The 20,270-nt window shown below is 42.1% G+C and overlaps 1 protein-coding gene across 26 annotated transcripts in view; it reads right to left on the bottom strand.

Moving 5' to 3' along the window:
* OSBPL8 (oxysterol binding protein like 8) overlaps nucleotides 1–20,270 on the bottom strand; it is a 198,998-nt gene that overhangs the window by 115,807 nt on the left and 62,921 nt on the right. For 22 of the 26 annotated variants that reach the window (XR_010590973.1, XR_010590972.1, XM_065559324.1 and 19 more), the window contains one exon: nucleotides 16,356–16,464. Coding sequence is in view for 13 of the 26 variants with exons in the window: in XM_065559324.1 (XP_065415396.1) it covers nucleotides 16,356–16,397 (42 nt within the window). In the remaining 13 variants the exon portion in view is untranslated. Of the gene's footprint in view, nucleotides 1–7,331; nucleotides 7,436–11,903; nucleotides 14,133–16,355; nucleotides 16,465–20,270 lie in introns of those variants that run through there. The other 4 variants (XM_005310817.5, XM_005310813.5, XM_042860100.2 and 1 more) reach the window with 3 other exon arrangements.

Here is a 20,270-nt window from a genome sequence, read left to right on the forward strand (position 1 = left end):
AGTAGGTCTTCTGAAAGATGTTCAGAAATTTAGTGTTCACAAAACTCATTACAACAGAACATGTCTCAAGATCTGTAATTAAATCAGTTTCAGAAAACCACAATGTCCTATGAAAGAGTTAGGATTCTAGGACAATCCATCTAAAAGAAAAAATTGTTTCTCTCAAATTGTACATGTAAACAGAAACATTCCTAAAAGCGCATTAAATGTGCAGCATCCACTAGTATGATGCAGCCAAGCATAAGCATTTATGCAAAACTATTATTTTAGAAGCCTCAGTGTTTTAGTTCATTAAGTACAGCTACCCATCACACAACATATTTTTCCTGTGTAGGAAATAAGACAAACAATGGAAACTGAAGAGAGTTAAACAAGAAGCATTGTGTTCGTGCATCTCCAAAGAACTGTAAGCTGTATCACAAATTTCCCCCACCTAAGTCTCCACTGAACTATATATAGTTGTAATCATTGCAGGAGGATGGAGTATTTATAAAGTAACAGCCCACCCCACCTCATCTTTTTTGAGATGGGAGGTAATTTGACTTGTATTATTAATCATTTATATTCCATTAGTATCCAAAGCTCCAGTCAGGATCAGGACCACTTGGGTTGGGGGCTGTACAGATACAAGATATGATCCATCCCTGCCCCCAAGCGCTTACCATTTTAAAAGAGACATAAATGTTGGGATCAAAGGATAAAACAAGCATTGTGACATGCCCACTACTGGGGAAAAAATATCCCCAATCGCTCCTCTGCTAATGTATAGTTTATCTTTTCAATTTTAGGTGTGAGTGTGAGAATGAGAATTAAACAGGACTGTTGCACATCTGACTAACTTTTTTTAAATAATAATAAAAAAAAAAAAGTATAAAATCCAGTGCTTTGGAAAGCCCAACCAAAACCCTACCCAGGGTGCACTGAGATGGCAAACCCTAGCCATATTTTAAAAAAGGTGTCAGGTTTGCCTCCATGTCAGCAAACATGAGACCATGTCACCCCCTGAGGCTCCCAACTCTGTGAGGTGTATCAGAAGGAGTCTCTTGCCTCGTGGAGAACATAGCCATGTCCCTATTTAGCGATGGGGGTTCCTGTGCCACTTGGCTGCCCTGGAGAGGTTAATACTCAGTTCAGTCTGAAAATGTTGTTACTATTGTAACAAGATCAGTAAAAAAAGAAAAAACTTCACATTTTTCAGTTTGTTTACTAGGGCATTTGAAAGCACATTCTGTATAGTCCATTTCAGTTTCTCCTGTTTAGTCAGCTAGTTAGTTTCACTCTGTTTGCCTGGATCTTTCACAGAGTATCAGGTGAGAGAAAGAACATGTTTTTAAATAGGGGAATGTGATTGCAAAACCCCCAGAAGTTAAAGGAAACTTGGGGACTAAAGTAGTATCAAACTCATGTTTAAAAAAACTGGACATATCAAGTTGGTTTCTCTTTAACTGCATAATACAGTAAGATAGCATACTTAAAATGGGAACATAATACATGTTATCGCAAATGGGATTATATTACCTTACTGTTTTTAGATTTGAGAAAGTTCCAAGAGCAACAAAACAGCAGAGAGGCATGCAGTAATAGAACAACCGTGTAAGCATAAATTCAGTGTGATAATGAGTCAGAACACCAAGCCTTTCCTGATCTGCACCACTCTGCTACATCTGCCAGTTCATAGTAAGAGCTTTAAAGCAAAAGCAGGAGTTGGGAGAGATGAGAAACAAAGTATTAATGAACAAGCATACAGGGATGGGAGGGTTCTGTAATTTAAGCTTCCTAATCAATCAGCGTTTCTCAAATATGGCAACCAGGGGGTTTCTATGCAGCCTCGACAGCTTCCTGAGCCGTGATGGTGGGGGAGACAAAGGTTCTGCTCCTCCCACTTCCTTCTCTGTTCCTCCTGGATGCGCAGCTCTGCACGGCCCCTGGAGATAGGCGGGGTACAATGCTGCAGGAATACAGGGAGTTCTCTACCGGCGTGGGAAGGCAATGAGGCTCTGGCTTCAGTCCTGGGGTGGTTGGGAGGCAGGCTCCAGAGGCAGGATTTAGGGAGCTTGGTTGCGCAGACCAGGGCTTCAGCCATGGGGCTTCAGGTGACAACACCCAGCTCCGGCTGCAGGGTTTCAGGCACTGATCCCCAGCTTTGGCCACACAGCCCTGGATTTTGGCCATGGGGCTTCAGTTCAGGCTCCAATCCCTGGCCACGTAGCAGCAGGCTCCAATCCCCGTCTCTGGTCACACAGTGCTGGCCTCAGGCCCTGGGCACTGGCCCCAGCTGGCCTTGGGCACTGAAACCCAGCGGCAGCTGCTGGCTCCAGGCACCAACTCCTAATTGCGTGCTCCGATCCCCAGTCCTGGCCGCTGACCCGGGCTGCTGACTCATAGTCCCAGCCATGTGGCAGTGGGCGCCGATCCCTGGGGGCATGGCAGCAGGCACTGGCCCCGGGCCCACGCGGATCCCTGGCCCCGGGCGTGCGCTGATCCCCAGGCACATGGCAGCGGGTGCTAGTTTCAGCCTCGTGGTGATGGGCACTGTCCCTGGGCTTCAACTCCCTGCCCCGGCCATGCAGCTCCTGCTCCGAACGCAGGCACTGGCCCCATCCCCAGCCGTGCAGCTCCTGCACCCAGCTCTGGGCTCTGGCTGTGGGCACTGATCCCCAGCCGTGGGTGCCAACAACCTGCTCCAGCCGCGCAGCTGCAGGGCTCGCCACCCACCCTCCTTTCTCTTGGCCCTGCATCCATGCCCCTCTCCCCATCACTCCTGGACCCCACCGCCTTTCCTAGCCCTGAATCTACCCCTCCATCGCCCCAGACCCCACTGCCTCCACCTCCAACCCCATCCTGTCCCCCATCCAGGGCTTAATTTTTCCTGGGACTTGCTGAGAAAAGTGATATTAACAAACATACAAGCATCACTTCTCACAGTAATATTTTTATTATTGAGTCTGCAAAAAAAAAAAAAACCTACATGAATCAATTACAATGATGTGGATGTGTATATGTGCTATTTATTTGTTTTTCCTAAAGTTAATCAAGTATTTTATATTATTTGTGCAAAATTACTTTCTGGTTTGATGCATTAGTGATCAGGATATATAGCAGAAACATACAATCTCTTGATGGAAAAAGAACTGAACTATTTAATATGTACTATAAACTAAATTTAAAAATATATACTTTTAAACGATCACAAATCATTGACAGAATACACATGTAACCTTAAGAATGACATTTTAAAAACTGAAAGAAAAGATTTTAAGCTTGTCAAGACCTACTGTCAGGGATTTTTCCTGCAAAAGAAGATTGAGTATCTGCTAAAGCGATACAGAAAAGTGTCAGTCTAAACACTACTTTAGGATACCTGTAATGTCCAACTGTTGCAGGGGTAAGTGATCCTGAATTCAAATAATAGCCGGTAACCCAAATGTCTGAGTACCAAACATTTGTTTTAAAAATATTTCATGTCTGCATATGAATTCATCTATTAAAGACTTGTCCTCATACAAATGTTTCAGTTAAAACAAGTTATTTAAACTAGTACAAGTTTGTGTGTTGATATTAAGGCTGCTTGAAATTTTCAGTCAAAAACTTATTCAGCCAGAAAACTGGGGTTTCAACTAAACATGATCCACAGAAAGTCTCTTCTTACTATGTATGTTTAGAGTTTTGGGCTAAAAACTGATTTGTTTTGAGGGTTGTGGTTTTTTTTTTTCTTCTCTTTCAAATGAAAAGTTGACATTTTCTGTAGGTGAAAAACAAACTAAACCAACAGAGAGTCTACTATAACTGTTGGAAAATGGCTTTACTAAACTTTAGTTCAAATGTTTTTTTTAAGATATTAAAAACCAGTATTGTACACCTTATTTATATATAAACTTGCAAAGGTTTACCAAAATTGGTTTAAAAATGCGTGTTCAAATTAGTCAAACTAGTGCAAGTTTGCATATGAATAAGGTGTACAATGATAGTTTTTAATATCTTAAAAACCACTTCAGAAAACTTGATTGCCCATATGTATTTTCAGTCCCACCCCTCCACATAAATCAGAGGAGGAGGATTTCAATTTATATATATAGAATCTAAATCTCCAACTTGAAAAGCTGAAAAAGGTCACCACATTCAGGAACAGACACACCAGGAGAGAGGGGAAAGCTTGAGCCCTTAGGGATCCAGAGATTATGTCTTTGATGAAATTCTTTTGCAGGAAATATCAACTAGGTTTCTGGACAAAGTAGCCAAAAAAAATTGCCCTACATCCCATGGGGAAAATAGAATGGCTACACCATATAAAGATGGAAACAGGCACCCCTTTCATAGGTGTAGCAGTATCTGAGGCACCCTGCTGGAGATACAAGTTCAAGAGTACCCTGTTACCAGCTAGGTCATGGAGTATTAACATACACGGGTGCATCAGACAGCCTCTGTCCTGTATGTTGCTCTGACTGAGGCAGGAATCCAAACTGGCGAAGCAAAAGAAGAACCCCTAGCAACTGGCAGTCATCTGTCAGAGCAAGGAGGAAGGACTGAGTCCTGTGTTGCCACAAATCAAACCACAGAAAGTTTCATATCAAGAAACAGTCATGGGCTCACTTTTAGCCAGCAAAATTCTCCAATACTTCAGAAACATGCCATAAAACTGTCTGAAACATGCATTTTCCTTTCCAGAATCTAGAGGGAGTATTCAATATTTTCCAATAAATAATTAATTTTCTAAGATAAGTGAGCAATAGTCTTTAGAAAAAAAAACATTAAAATAAGTTTAATATATACACTTGTTATAAACAAGACCCTTTTTTTAAGCTCATCGTTAAGTTGCTGTTTGTTCACCTAAACTGCTATGTTTAAGCATGCATAACTATGTAAATTTAATATCCATAGTCCACTAAGAAAAAACAATTATGTTGCCTGTATATAACAGAAAGATAAAGACCAAGGGTAAAATTTTCAAAAGCACTTGAGTCACTCAGGTTATTAAGTCCCATTGGGCTTCCAATAGGATTTAGCTGCTTTTGAAAATTTTATCCCACAACCACATTGTTAAAGGATTTATCTTAAAAAGGATCATCTCACTGTCAGAGGTCAATAATTAAGGCTATTTTTGCAAACTACTGTTTATTAATAGAGCCCTACCAAATTCACAGTCCATTTTGGTCAATTTCAGAGTCATGGAATTTTAAAAATTGTAAATTTCATGATTTCAGATATTTAATTCTGAAATTTCATGGTATTGTAATTGTAGCTTTCTGTGCATAGATCTCTCAAAATCTTACCACCAAAGCTGAACCTGAACTTAAGTGATCATCCCAAACTGCATTTACTAGTTTCTCAGACCGATTTAAATAGCATATATAGATCAGTGTTTATAAAACATTTCTATTATTTGACCGTTAGTAGTCACAAAAAATGCTGGACTGATAAGACTTGAAGAGTGACAATGGAATTTATTTCAGTGCTGACGCTTTAGCCACTCTATCCCATTCCTGGTGCCAGGGTCTCCTGTAGAGGGCAAGAACGGGCTCTGCACCTCCTGCAAGGGGCTCTTTCCAAGGGAATCTTGGGATAAGCCCTTTTATTTGTATCAGCAAAGCAGACCATGAATTTCTAATAGTAGCAGAACAAGTACACACTGAAAACTTGTTTTTAAAGTTGTGCCTAATATCCTTGTAAAAGATATTGGAGTACAGGGTGCCCTTATCTCTAAATTTCCTGGTTTTCTAGTATTAGAATTTAGACATTTAAACTCCCACATTCAGGAAGAGCACAATGACTTTGTAGCTTTGTGTGATCACAATCATAACTCCACCTTAAAGTCTGCCTGGTGAATTTCTTTAGTTTAAAGTAGTGACATAGGATTAGGGAGCAAAAAAGCTAGGGGCTCTCTAACTTCCTACAGACTTGTCTACCCATGGCAGTCCCTCTATATATTCTAGGAAAAACCCAAAGTACTCCTGCTCACCCTCCAGCCCGTCTGCAAATCCAGAAAGCAACAGTCATCCAAACTGCAGCTGTTTGGGGAATGGCAGCAACTCCTGCCCTTCTGGCCCACAGCTCCTCTTCCCTATAACTGCAATCTCCTCCTGATCGCCACCACTTCTCCGATCACTGGCTGCTTGTCTCAGCCACTAACATAGCCTGTCAAGCAGCCTCACTTGTGAGCCCTTTCCCCAGTAACAACCCTCCCTAGAATCCTGTTATATTTTGAGCTTTCTCTGCAGGGGAGAAGGCAGGATGCTCACCTCAGATTTTATAAATGAAAAATTAGGATTTCTGTTGTACCCTGATGAATTCACAGGAACCTGGTTATCTTTAGCATTTTCCTCTTTTTGGAGCTGCGAGACTTAATACTTCACATTTCATGCAACTAAATTTTGGTATCATAGTTTACCAAACTCGCCTAAGCAAGATTTTTATCTAAATTTCATATCCCACCCCCACCACTACCTTTCCCCCCCCTTAATAAATATAGAGTGTTAGAAAGCTTTTGCAACTTTGAAAATATCTATTTTGTGGTGGTGACCTCTGCCAGAAACCCCCGTTTGAAAGACCTAAATTTGGTAGATTTTGTAAGAAGCTCAAGACTTGTTTTTACCGATTTTCAAACTTAGCTGATTTAATAGATTTTAGCAAGGGAGCAAAATATAGCTTTAAAACAGTAACATAACTGTAATCTTTATGGAAAAGTTACTGTTTTTTCATGGTATACCAATAACTGTCCAAAGAGCTGATTATACAACTTGAATACAAATAACGAAGAACCCACAGTTCAATATTCTACCCTTTAAAATTACAAAGTTATCTGGAGATATACCTATCTCATAGAACTGGAGGGGACCTTGAAAGGTCATTGAATCCAGTCCCCTGCCTTCAGAGCAGTACCAAGTACCGTCCCTGACGTGAAAGTGAAATAGTGAGTTTCACCTATTGTACAAATCGAAGATTGGTAAAGAAAGCTTACATTTCACACACAACACAGGTTGCAAATGCAGCACACAGCTTTGCTTCAGATAAAGTTTTGTTCTTTTCATAGAATGGTTTTATGTACATAAAACAAAACGTTTCTGTCCTAAACAGCTCTTCCAGTCAGCAATAAGATTACATTTTGATATAAGTTAGGTTGCACACTCCCATGATAGTGTGTCCAGACTTTCAGATTCTCTGTATAGCCCATCAATAGCCCAAGAAGAACAGTTACAAGGTTTTCTGAAGTTCTTTAAGTTTGACAAATATAATCAAAGTTTGTAGAACTGTTTAATTTGACTAATATACTAACAATTTCATGTAGAAGGGCACAGTGGGAGGGGAAGGGAGAGGTAAGATTAGAGATACTTTACCATACTGCACTGCTTCCATAAGAGCTACATATGAAAATTCAACCCAAGAAGTTGTTAGACAACACAGAAGAACCTAAGCTACATTACTGGTTCACAGTTCTACAGAGGCAACATTAAAGCAGAAAGCTATCTTAGAGCAACAAAAATATACAATACAAATAATTAACAGATGAACAGTTTTCTAGTCAGAACTAAAACAAGAATGTTTTATTTTAAAAACCTTTTACCTAGTGTGCAAGTTATACATTTGTGTGCTAGATGATGAATAACAGGTTCCTGTGAATATTTAAAAGAAAGTGCCATGAACATCAAAAATATGCCTTGCCTCCCCTTTACCCTCTTAGAAGTTTTTAAACAAATAACTCATCTACAGTAAGAGACTGCACATTACTGTCCCAAACCTCTTACATTCAATCTTTACACAATTCAAAGTATCCACTACATTCAAGGGGGCACACAAGACTGGACTTGTGTGCCTCATCACCCTTTTCATTTCTCCCAAAATATCAAATCTAAAATCATCTGTCTCACACCACTTTCAACTGTGCCACCTTTCCCTTAAATCTCATCACTGACTTCTTTCCACATCAAACCTCAAACTCTTCAACTTGAAGGCTTTAAGTTCTGCCCCCACCTGCCAGGCAAGTTATTACCTCTTATTTTCCATCTCTAAGGCCTCTAGGCCAACCACTTTTACTTTATCTCCTTCATACTTGCAATAATATGTCTTTTCTTGTACCACCCCGTGCCCAAACATCCTCTCCCTGTATGCCAAGAAGTCTCGCTCTACTCCCAATTCCTCCTCAGATCTCACTTTTCAATTAGCCTTTCGTCACTCTCTCTGATCTGGAATTATCTGCTCCCATTGCTGTTCCTAAAAATAGATACTTTTTTTTAAGAATAAAGACAAGCAGCAAAACATCTGCTTCCATGGAAATTACACTTTCTTCTTTCTTCCCATTCCCACACCATCAGTAAGTTTTCTTTTCATTATCATTTAAACTACATTTTGGGGCCAGAATTATATTTATGTTTGAACAATGCAGAAATAGAGTTGTTCAGAGATGCAGCTACCCTGTCAAAAGGAAAAATGTATACCTCAAAAAGGCAAAGATGAATAAAAGATCATAATGGTCAAAGATTAAATTCTCTTAAGCAGAAGAGCCTTGCAGATCATTACAGGGACTCTAGAATATATAGAGGAAGGGCTTTCCTTAAGACTGAATCTGTCCCTAAACAAAGATCATAGAATCATAGAATATCAGGGTTGGAAGGGACCTCAGGAGGTCATCTAGTTCAACCCCCTGCTCAAAGAAGGACCAATCCCCAGACAGATTTTTGCCCCATATCCCTAAATGGCCCCCTCAGGGATGGAACTCTCAACTCTGAGTTTAGCAGGCCAATGCTCAAACCACTGAGCTATCCTCCCCCCCGATGACCTTGTTCTTACTCAAAACCAAATGAAACACTGGGAGAGAGTAGGATAACCAACTCAGCCTTAGGAGGGAAAAATCAAAAACGAAACAAAAACAAAAGTGGGATTGATTTATTAATTAGAACTCATGCCTAGATCAGAGTTTAAACTAGCATTATACATTTGAATTTAGTCCATTACTTTCTCAGCAACCAGTACATAGCGCATGTGTTTTAGATTCCCTCTACTGATTGCACATTCAAAACATTGTGTCAACAGTAGCCTTTTCCTCCAAAATAATTCCTACTATTCTTAGTCCCACTTCAGCTCCACCAGCATTATGATGGCCAGTGACGCAAGCACTTTTACCACCATGCAGGCCAATTATGCTCATAGCAGGTCTACACAAGATGATGATAAAGACAACTGGCTACCAGTCTCTTATCTACATTGGTACTCCCACTACTGCTAGTGCCAGGGAAGCTGAAACAGTGGGAAGTTTAGGAAAAAAAGACTAGTTTAAACCAGGATATTTTGATATTTGATTTTTGAATTAATAAATTGCATGAAATGCCAAGTCTGTGCACTCCAAGATGCATTGCACCGTAGACCTTATACAGTTTGACACTGGCAGCATAAAGGCCCAACAGAAAAGCAGCTAGGGATGGTGGATTACATCTGACGTCATCTTAGAAATATTGGAAGTTATGTGTTTTACACTTAAAGCATATGTAAATAAGACTAAGGGACTCAACCTTGTATGGGGACATATGATATAGGGTGAATGCACTGTCATTGTTCTGTGGAGAACAGGTGGCGCTCCCTCTGCGAAAGTGGGAGGAGGTGACATCTCCCCTCAGGGGGAGGGGAAGTGATGGAGGAGAAGAGGGGGGAACATTTGAGGGACAGAGGCAGGCGGGGAGAACCTGAGGGAGAGGTTTTTTTGTTTTTTTAATGGAAATATCTCCTAGAACTGGAAGGGACCTTGCAAGATCATTGAGTCCAGCCCCCTGCCTCCACTAGCAGGACCAAGTACTGTTTTTGCCCCAGATCCCTAAGTGGCCCCCTCAAGGACTGAACTCACAACCCTGCGTTTAGCAGGCCAATGCTCAAACCACTGAGCTATCCCTCCCCCCTTAGTTTAGTTAACGGTCTGTGAGTAACCTGAGAGAAACAGGGTGAGGGGAGAGGGCAGCCAGAATAGCATAGAGAAACAGAGTAAGTGGAGAGGCTGAGATTGGGCAGGACAAACTGATGTGCAGGAGAGGATCCCGTCCGTTTAAAACTGGCTGGTCACGTCAGTCCGTGTTTAATCGCGTGTTCTTGAGCATCCATTCCTTTATATTCCTGATCATTGGATACAGTAATCTCCTAGTAATCTCATTGATTCATGTTGTCCCAGATATCCAGAACAGGAGAACCAAAGGTCCTTCAGATCCAGTGAGTCTGGTCTAACGTGTACCCCAGTAAGCAAGCATCACTGGAGTCAAGACCATCTCTTCAGGAAGTCACGAGAGGTGCTTGAGACTCAGAGACTGACTTCGGTGTTAGACAGCACCCAGTGAGATATTTGGGAAAAGGTGAACCTTGAACTAAAAACAACAACAACCTATAAGATAATAGCCTGTACACACAGAGATAGATTTTTTTTTTATTTAGAGGGTTATATATAGTTAAGTAGACTTAGTATTAAGTTAGTATGCGCGCACATTTGAACGTGTGTGTGTGTGGGGGGGGGGGGGTGTATTTGAATCGGGTTTTTAATTATACACTTCCTATATTAGACATCGTAGGTAGGTAGGGTTCAGTTCTGTTTGTTCCAGTCTAAATAAAATCCCTGTTATTTTTGTTGGACGATCACTTTTATTATCTTGTCTATCGTCCCACAATCTTTTACCGCAGTGTAATTCCCCGTCCCCCCACACCCCCAATCTCTCACATGCTGAGTAAATTATACCACCCCTGTGATGGACCTCTGCTAAATCTTGGTCAGCGTATTTCAAATTATAACACAATAACCCTACTCTGAGAGGTCAATTTACACATAGCACACAATATCTGCATGTGACCTGGAGAACATTATATTATGCTGCAGTTGTTGCATAGTTGCAATAATGAACCTATGGCTCTACAAGAAAAAACTACAAGGAGAGAAAGAAAGAGGAAGGGGATGACCCTGAACAAGTCATCTGTGCCTCAGTTCTTCTATATGTAAAATGTGAATAATACATCCTTTTTCCCCACCCTGTGTCTATTTAGTTTGTATGCTCTTCAGGGCAGGTACTGTCTTATTAGAGGTATGTGAAGCGCTTAGCACACTAGGGCCTCAATCTGCTCCAACTTCTGAAGGCACACCACCACCACCACCACATCTTCATCTAAACACTCAAAATATAGCTAAAGAACGCTCAAATTAGAATCCATTTAAATCACCCACAAAAAGGAAGAAGAAAGTGTGGAATAAAAAAACACATAAATCGAGAACAGAAAATTAGGATGTTTAAAACAAACTAACTATGCTGTTGTGCAACCTACAGAGTCTCAGTGTCTCTCCTGTCTTTTGAGACTTGCTTAAAAAAACAAAAACAAAAACCCCTTTATATTAACATTTCCTACTTTTAAACCAAGCTCAGCCAATCAACACACAGGAGTTATCACATCTCATGAGTCATGCAAAATCACAGTTCAGGTTTTTGGACAACAGTTCCCAGAACTCTTAACTCTACTCCAGAGGCACCAAGTTACTTTATGGAAAGAGAAGTTAAAGATATTTCTCTGCAGTTCCATGAACAAGCTTGGGATAAACAAAAGGAAAAAGTGTTTCCAAGGGTTCCAAAATTGAAACAAGATTTGCATGTGAAAAACTGATATTATTGTGCCCTCTTGATCACCCATTTCAATACCACCACCCAAATACACAAGCTACAACCAAACTATTCTGATCTGAAGCAAGAATTAAAGTTGAGAGTTTGAGAACTGCATCACCAGAACAGCTAGGAGAATTAGCATAGGTGCTTTTTTCTGACTAAATTACTAGCTCTTATGAGCTGCCCCATTTTCCAAACGCATGCACAGAACAAACTGATTTTAATTGGACAAGAAAGCCATACTCTAAATGCCAAAAAAAGCATACAGCCTATTGTTTGCTCTCTACCAACCCAGCAATTGAGTCTAGGTGGATGACGTTAGATGTCTTCTGCTACAGACAAACAGCAGAGCTGTAGCATGAGTGCGATCCTGCAACCAGTCCTACTCCAAGATCTCCCTCACCAGCAGATGGCATGAACTGTAGAGCTGGAGAGTTCAAACTCTCACAGTATACACAAAATATTAAAAGAAATTGAGTCATGAGCTACTTTCCCACTCACATTTGTGATCACACTGATCATTTCCCCCTGTGGTAACTACAGCTATTGCTTAGGCAGGAAAATAGTATTAGGCAATATTTTTGGTCATCTTTACCCCAATAATGGTTCGTCTTTTGAAGAAAAGGAATCACACTGCATGCTTATGTTCTTATATGATTTTAGCCCCCTGCCACCTGTTCTTTTCTCAGCTTAAATAAGAATAGCCAGCACAATGTAAACCAGCCAGATCTCTGCTGACTGCCAGTAAGTGGCCTATGGACCCCAATTTGGGAACTTCTGCTCTAGAATACATCCCAATATGAATGAACACAATCCTAGTCGATACATGCATCAGTTGAAGGCCAGCCTGAGCCTGGATCCTGTGAGTAACCCACAGATTTCAAAAAATATGAAAGTCACAGAAATCTACAAAAGCCTATGAAAAGCTCAGCAGTTCAGCCTGTATCAGCTCTTATAATTTAGAGCACCATGGCAGTCCAGGGCTTCTGTACAGAGTCAGAATTCTCTCCAATCTGAAGAAGGGGAATACAGTACTATGCAACTCAGGCAACAGAAAATTTAAGTTATAATTTATTTTCCCCAGTACTAGAACAAAAGCAACCAGGTCACAGCACACAAGATTAAGTGAAGGATTTTTTTTTAAAAGCCCTTATTACTTCTGGCTCCCACTAATCAAACCCTTCAATATTACACAGCTATCCTGCATACTTCAGCAAGTTTCCTCTCTTTGGGGGTTCTAGGGGATAAATTCAAGTTTAGGCTATCCACACTTGCTTGCCATATTATTCATACTGTCTAATCAAATCACACAAACCCAAACACCATTGCCTCACCCCCACTCACTCCATCTCCTCCTCCCTCTATCATTTGCTCTCCCCCATCCTCACTCACTTTCACTGGGCTAGGGCAGGAGGTTGGAGTGCTGAAGAGATGTGGGAGGGGGTCCAGGCTGAGCCTGGGGTAGGGGGTTGGGGTGCGGGCTCTGGAAGGGTTTGGGTGTGGAAGGTGGCTCAGGGCTGGGGCAGAGGGTTGGGGTGTGTGCAGGAGGGTGTGCAAGGTGCGGGCTCTGGCCGGGCGGTACTTACCTTGGGCAGCTCCTGGGAAGTGGCCAGCGTGTCCTGCTCCTAGGCTCAGGGGCAGCCAGTCGGCTCCATGTGCTTCCCCTGCCTGCAGGGACTGACCCTGCAGCTCCCATTGGCCGCTGTTCCCAGCCAAGGGGAGCTGCAGAGTTGGCAGTCGGGGAAGGGGCAGCATGTGGAGATCCCCTGGACGCCCTTGGGCCTAACTAGATATGCTAATCACTTCTAGGAATCGTGTGGAGCGCCAGGGCAGGCAGGGAGCCTGCCTTAGCCCCACTGCGCCGCCAGACTTTTAGTGGCCTACAATATCCTGGATTGGCTTCAATAGCCTCCTGGAGATTGGCCGTGAGTCTCCTGGAATTGGGCTCAATCTGGGAGGGTTGGCAACCCTATTCATACTCAAAAATACAAAACCTGTAAGACGCTGGGTATTTGTGCACAAAGGATTTTCAAAACAAAGAAGGAACTGAAATATTGTACTAATCCTAAATATAGTAGTAATATTTCTGAATTGATTTTCAAATACTTTAAGCAACGTTAAACTAAAATGTGTAGTAGTCTAAGAAAATTAGATACTGTACTTAGATAAGGTTTTGGCCCCAAAAGAGAAACTTTTAATTGTGCTTACAGTTTGAAAAACACTTCTAACACAATAGCTGTGGTATAAAATAGAAACATTAAATGATACTTCACATTCTGCCTATAATCAAGGTACACATTTGTCAAACTTAATTACTACTGTAAGTATTAATCTGGCAAGCAATGCTGAACAGTGGAAAAAAGTACTTAACATTAACATCAGTTCTGAAGAGAATTCACAACGTTTTAGATTTATGGCTTGCCTACTCTGCCCTGCAGTTCAGACATTGGAAGTGTGAATAGCAGTGCGCACCGAAGTGCTGCACTGTAATTCTCCCATGTGATCCGAGTGAGCACGAACTAAAAAGTTCCTAGTTCAGATTAATGTCGTCCTATTCAAACAGGACTACATTAATACAAACCAGAAAACTTTTAGTTCGTGCCCACAGGGTCTGCCTGGGGGAATTACAGCACAACACTTTGGCGTGCACTGCTCTTTACACCCCCACAGTCCAAACTGCAGGACAGTGTATCTGTAGCCTTAATGAACTTAGAAAAACCTACTCTATAGATCTCATTTTTAAAGCATGTCAAGGAGGTCCAACACCACACACTTAAAGTTGTCTGCATTCCTCCCAATTTACCTTTATCTCTATATTTGCTAAATGTTGATAACCGAGGAAAGGTGCAGGATTCTCATCATTGCAAATAAGGTACCATGACCACAGGAGGAGGAGGAGGAGGAGGAGGAGGAGGAGGAACAGGGAGTTTCTTCAAACAGGCCCTACATTGTGGTTGACATTTGACGTACAAGGTGTGAACAAAGGCCTTGGAAAGGAGAGTACCCTCTCCCAGGGAGAAGTTCAATTCTGAATTTTGTCAAGTATCAGAGGGGTAGCCATGTTAGTCTGTATCCACATGCATTTGAAAAAGTGGGTTTTTTATCCACAAAGCTTATGCCCAAATATATCTGTTAATCTTTAAGGTGCCACCGACCTCCTTGTTGTAATTCTGAATGAGCAAAGAGAGATCCAACATTGCTGCAGGCTGTAAAGTAGCTCACTTTATACTCATCTCCAGATAGAAACACATTTTCCATATTATTGATTATGTCCTGGAAAAACAGCTGCTTTTGATTACTTATTTTTATGGCCCAAATACTGCTGTAAGATTTTCTTTTTGCTTTTATGGGTGACCAAAAAGTTTTATCAAGTAAAAAAAAAAAAATTCTTGAATTAATTTAAAGCATTCCTTTATTTTCACTAAAGAAAGGAAAAATTCTAAATGAGTTTTACTTTGTTTTTGAAGGGAGGTGATTAGCTCAAAAAATGACTTCAGGAGAAAAAAGTCACATCCCACTGAACCATTCTGTATGTAACAGGCCCTCATGGAAATTCATTGAGTATTGGAGTCTTTACCAAGTAAATGACAATCTTTTAAAGAATTGTCTATGTGGCGGGAAGAAGATCAAAAGCTATATCTTTCCCCTAGATATAATAAACCACACCACAAAAAACATTAGTGCATCTTGTGTCATGCAAACCTCACATATAAGCTTCGACGATTTTTTTTCTGTAAACTTAAACAATAATATTTTAAGTTATTTTTATTGATTTAAATTTTCACAGTAGTGCAAAATTATGGTTTCAGCATTTTTCTGATTTTTATCTATTTCAATTTTCAGCCGTGGGAGGTGTAAGATGATTTTTTAATGATAGTAGATGTTGACATTCAAAAAATTAAAAGTTTTATATCTTTTAAATATTCAAATTGTCAATATCACATGTCAAAATATACAAAGTAAATATCTGTAAATCAAATTCTAATGAGTTAACAGCATTTTTCTTACTTTGCCTATCTGTAAATTTATCATCAGAAGCGATGGAAAGATTTTTTTTGTCTGTTAGTGTTTGTATGGTGAAATCAATGTTCAACATTTACCAATAAAAATCTAGTTCTTCCAAGCCTGGTCATATATAAAGGCTTCAGCAGTTATACATCTTCACTATTTTACTTAGTATGTTAACATAATTGTTTAAATATGGTAGCACCTATAGACCTTCATCGGGATTAGGGCCCCACAGTCCTAGGTGCAGTATAGAAGTTGACATGGTCCCTGCCCCAGAGAGCTTACAATCCTCGATGGAAAGTACTCATTGTCCTTGAAAAAGTCCTCGGAATCCCTACCATTCCTCCTACCCCTTATCTCATGAAGCAGCACTTCAGTTACCAATCTCTGACTGGAAAAAGAAAGCTAGTCTGCCCTGCTCATATGCTGATCAGCAAGACTAACAGGAATGCCCTCTACTACCTTACCCCCCCCCCCCAATAGTGAGTACCAAGTCCAGGAATCAAACATTTCTTCCATGGTAGTGAAAAGTACTACTACAAGGTTACCAGGCAGGCCCTGCTTAACAAGTGTTGGTACATTTTCCCCTGCTGATAGGATATAAAATTTACTTTTAACACGCAGTGACCAAAAAGTACCTACAATTTAAGATACAAACTCAAGATCAATGAACCTAAAAAAAACCCTCCACGTTTATTTAATTTGAATACATTCAATCACATTGACGTTACTCACCGAAATTCTGTCAGGTTCCCCTTCAAATAAAACAGTCTCCATGTTGAAAGAGGCCTTGTCTCAGTATTTCTTTCAATTAGAGTTCCTCCATGCTGCAAACCTGCATATCCTGGAAGAGAACAAATCAATCATCAGTGGCTGAAATTAATTAACACTGCAACCAGATATCACTAGTGTTCTTTAACAATAATACACTAGAGCAGTGCTCAACAAAAATAATGGCTTAACTGCTACCATATGCTATTTATATCGTATGTTCTCGAAGATTCCACATACTACCTGTACAAAGGGCCTAAATTAAAGGAAAATTAAGGTTGCAAAGTGAAGCACCCAAAACTCAAGAAATTATCACATTAAGGTTGGCCTATCTTGCACATGCATTGTGATAGTCTTAAAATATAACATGTCATTTTCCCCACAGGATCACACTCGTTCAAGGCATAGAGCTGACAAAGGCCAGTGAATAAACAACAGTCAGTAAGCAAAAACCAGATTCTTCTGTATCCTTTTACATCCTCTTTGTTCAATGTGTAGCTCCAGGCCTCAATTACTGAGCAACATCCAATCCCTACAGTGAACAAGGAATGGTTTTCTTTTACAAGCTTTTCTGTAGCACTCAATTTAATCAGAAATTTTTATGAATTTTTAAGATCTCCACTACAGTTTAAGCAGTAGACCTAAACAGACCCGAGGCACAGAGACTACGTGACTTTGCCACTTATGGTGCCATTTTTGGACGAGCTGGGGACTGGATCCATGTTTTTTAGGTTCCAGTCAAAAAGACTGACAGGATCATCCCACGCCCTTCCTCAGGACCACTGCCTTATTCCCTATATATGATGCAATCTTTTGTATGGAACAAGGAAAGGGTGCTATGATACCAGGCTTGTTCACACCACAGTATAAAACCCTCAAAAACAGACATGAATTACTGTGGACTTAAGTTCCCTGTAAGCTGCACGGCCATGGAGCCACGCAGCAGCCTATTTAGCGCTGCACAAGCGCTCAGGGAACCCACCCTGTGACCTGCCACAGCCAGGGTGACATGCCACGGCCGGGGTGTATTTCCGCCAACCCAGCCCCAGGCGCAGTGCAACCCGGCCCCAGGCACGGCACGGGCACCCCTTCCCCGGCCTAAACCCGGCCCTGGCCTGAACCTGCTGGGGCCGCAAAAGGGGTGCCTATCCTGCAGCCCCAAGCCAGGTGATTTGGTTTCAAAATGCTTATTTAAAAATACGTTTCCCAGACCTGAAGAAGAGCTCTATGTAACCTCAAGAAGCTTGTCTCTCTGATCCACAGAAGTTGGTCCAGAAAAAGACATTACCTGATCCACCTTGTCTCTCTAATATCCTGGGACCATCAAGGGTACACAACAATGCTGCATATTTAAAAATATAATTTACTCTGTTTTGCCCCAAGAAGCTCAAAATATTTTAAAAGTTCAATGATTTAAACCTCAGCCATCATGTGAAATATATAAATATACATTCTACAGAGAGGCACAGGTTAAGTGCCTTGGCCAATGTCACATACAGCAAGTCTGTAGAAGTGCAAGGAAGAGAGATCCAAGATTTTCTGGCTCACAATTATATCTTTGTATATTTTAAATAAAATGTGTTCATAATCTGTGGATACACCACAGATTTGGAGCTGCTTTGTAATTTATGTATACTATATTTTGGCCTGGCAATTGAGGTGTTCACTGTATGACTATATAAATTTAATAGGAGGCTACTGGGAAAAACAAGCAGGAAGGAAAATAATGGCCAGGATAGCCACTTCTCAAACACTTCAGAATTGTTAAGGGACAATGCCACATCTATTAGCTTTGATGATTTTACTCTGGCTCCAGCCAACCTACACAACTGGTTTTGACCAGAATGGCCAAAGCCCAGGAATGCAAAAGAACAAAAAAGATTGTTCTCAGTTTTAAAGAGGGACCCTCTCTCAAGTGTTTCGGAGGAAGCAGTCTGCGACAGGAAGCCTGTTGGAGATGTCTGAAGAAGTTGGGCCTGCCTAGGTCACCAGCAGGGGATAAGCCTTTAGGTAAGAGACATGCACACAGACTCTTAAAATCCTCTCTAAAAGCTTTGCTATTACCTCAATAGTTCTGTTTTAAGAAGACTGTCTGATCACTGAATAGCACTGGTGAGACTCCTCAAGGGAAGAGCCAGAGGTGCCGAAAAAGACGGTTACTCACAGTTGTAACTGTTGTTCTTCGAGATGTGTTGCTCATATCCATTCCATTAGGTGTGTGCGCGCCGCGTGCACGATCGTCGGAAGATTTTCTACCCTAGCAACACCGGCGGGTCGGCTGTGGAGCCCCCTAGAGTGGCGCCTTCATGGCGCTGAATATATACCCCAGCCGACCCGGCGCCCCCTCAGTTCCTTCTTGCCGGCTACTCCGACAGTGGGGACGGGGGGCGGGTTTGGAATGGATATGAGCAACACATTTCGAAGAACAACAGTTACAACGGTGAGTAACCGTCTTTTCTTCTTCGAGTGCTTGCTCATATCCATTCCATTAGGTGACTCCCAAGCCCAACTTAGGTGGTGGGGTCGGAGTGAGACATTGCTGTGTGCAAAACCGCTGATCCGAAAGCAGCATCGTCTCTGGACTGCTGCACTAGTGCATAGTGAGCTGTAAATGTGTGGACTGATGACCAAACCGCTGCTCTACAAATGTCCTGGATCGGAACTTGTGCCAGGAAAGCCGTCGAGGAAGCCTGGGCCCTCGTGGAGTGAGCGGTGAGGTGCGGTGCTGAGACACCTGCCAGGTCATAGCAAGTCCGGATGCAAGACGTAATCCAGGAGGATAGGCGTTGTGAGGAGACCAGTGAGCCTTTCATTCGGTCGGCCACTGCAACGAAGAGTTGCGTCGTCTTTCTAAAGTGCTTTGTGCGGTCAATATAGAAGGCCAGGGCCCTGCGTACGTCCAGGGAATGCAAATGTTGATCCTGGCGAGTGGCATGTGGTTTAGGATGAAAGACCGGGAGAAATATATCCTGGTTGATATGAAAAGGAGAAACCACCTTAGGGAGAAAGGCAGGATGTGGACGAAGCTGCACTTTATCCTTATGAAAAACTGTGTAAGGGGGCTCAGATGTAAGCGCCCTGAGTTCAGAAACGCGCCTTGCTGAGGTGATGGCTACGAGGAAGGCTGTCTTCCAGGATAGGTACAGAAGTGAACAGGTGGCCAGTGGCTCGAATGGAGGATCTGTGAGCTTGGAGAGAACCAGGTTGAGGTCCCACGTCGGAACGGGCTGACGTTGCTGTGGGTACATCCGGTCTAAGCCCTTGAGGAATCTAACGACCATTGGGTTAGAGAATACCGAAGACGCGAGCTCCCCTGGGTGAAAAGCCGATATAGCGGCCAGGTGAACTCTAATTGAAGATATCGCCAACCCTTGCTGTTTTAGGGAGAGGAGATATTCCAATATGAGAGGAATAGGTGCCTGCAACGGGGACGTGGCTCGTTGTTCGCACCAACAGGAGAACCGCTTCCACTTGGCCAAGTATGTAGTCCGTGTTGAGGGCTTCCTACTGCTCAGCAGAATCTGTTGGACAGAGTGCGAGCACTGCTGCTCTGCCTGGGTGAACCATGGAGCAGCCACGCCGTGAGGTGGAGTGATTGCAGGTCGGGGTGACGCAGGCGGCCGTGGTCCTGAGAGATGAGATCCGGGCATAATGGAAGCGGGATCGGTGTCTGAACCGAGAGCTCCAACAACGTGGTGTACCAAGGTTGTCTCGGCCACGCTGGGGCGATCAGAATCACCTGTGCCTGGTCTCTGCGCAATTTGAGCAGTACCTTGTGGACCAGAGGAAACGGAGGGAAGGCATAGAACAGGTGGTCTTTCCAGGGAAGGAGAAACGCATCCGAGAGGGAGCCCGGAGCTCGACCTTGCAGGGAGCAGA

Source organism: Chrysemys picta, chromosome 1 (genome assembly GCF_011386835.1).
Source record: "Chrysemys picta bellii isolate R12L10 chromosome 1, ASM1138683v2, whole genome shotgun sequence".
Lineage (NCBI taxonomy): Eukaryota > Metazoa > Chordata > Testudines > Emydidae > Chrysemys > Chrysemys picta.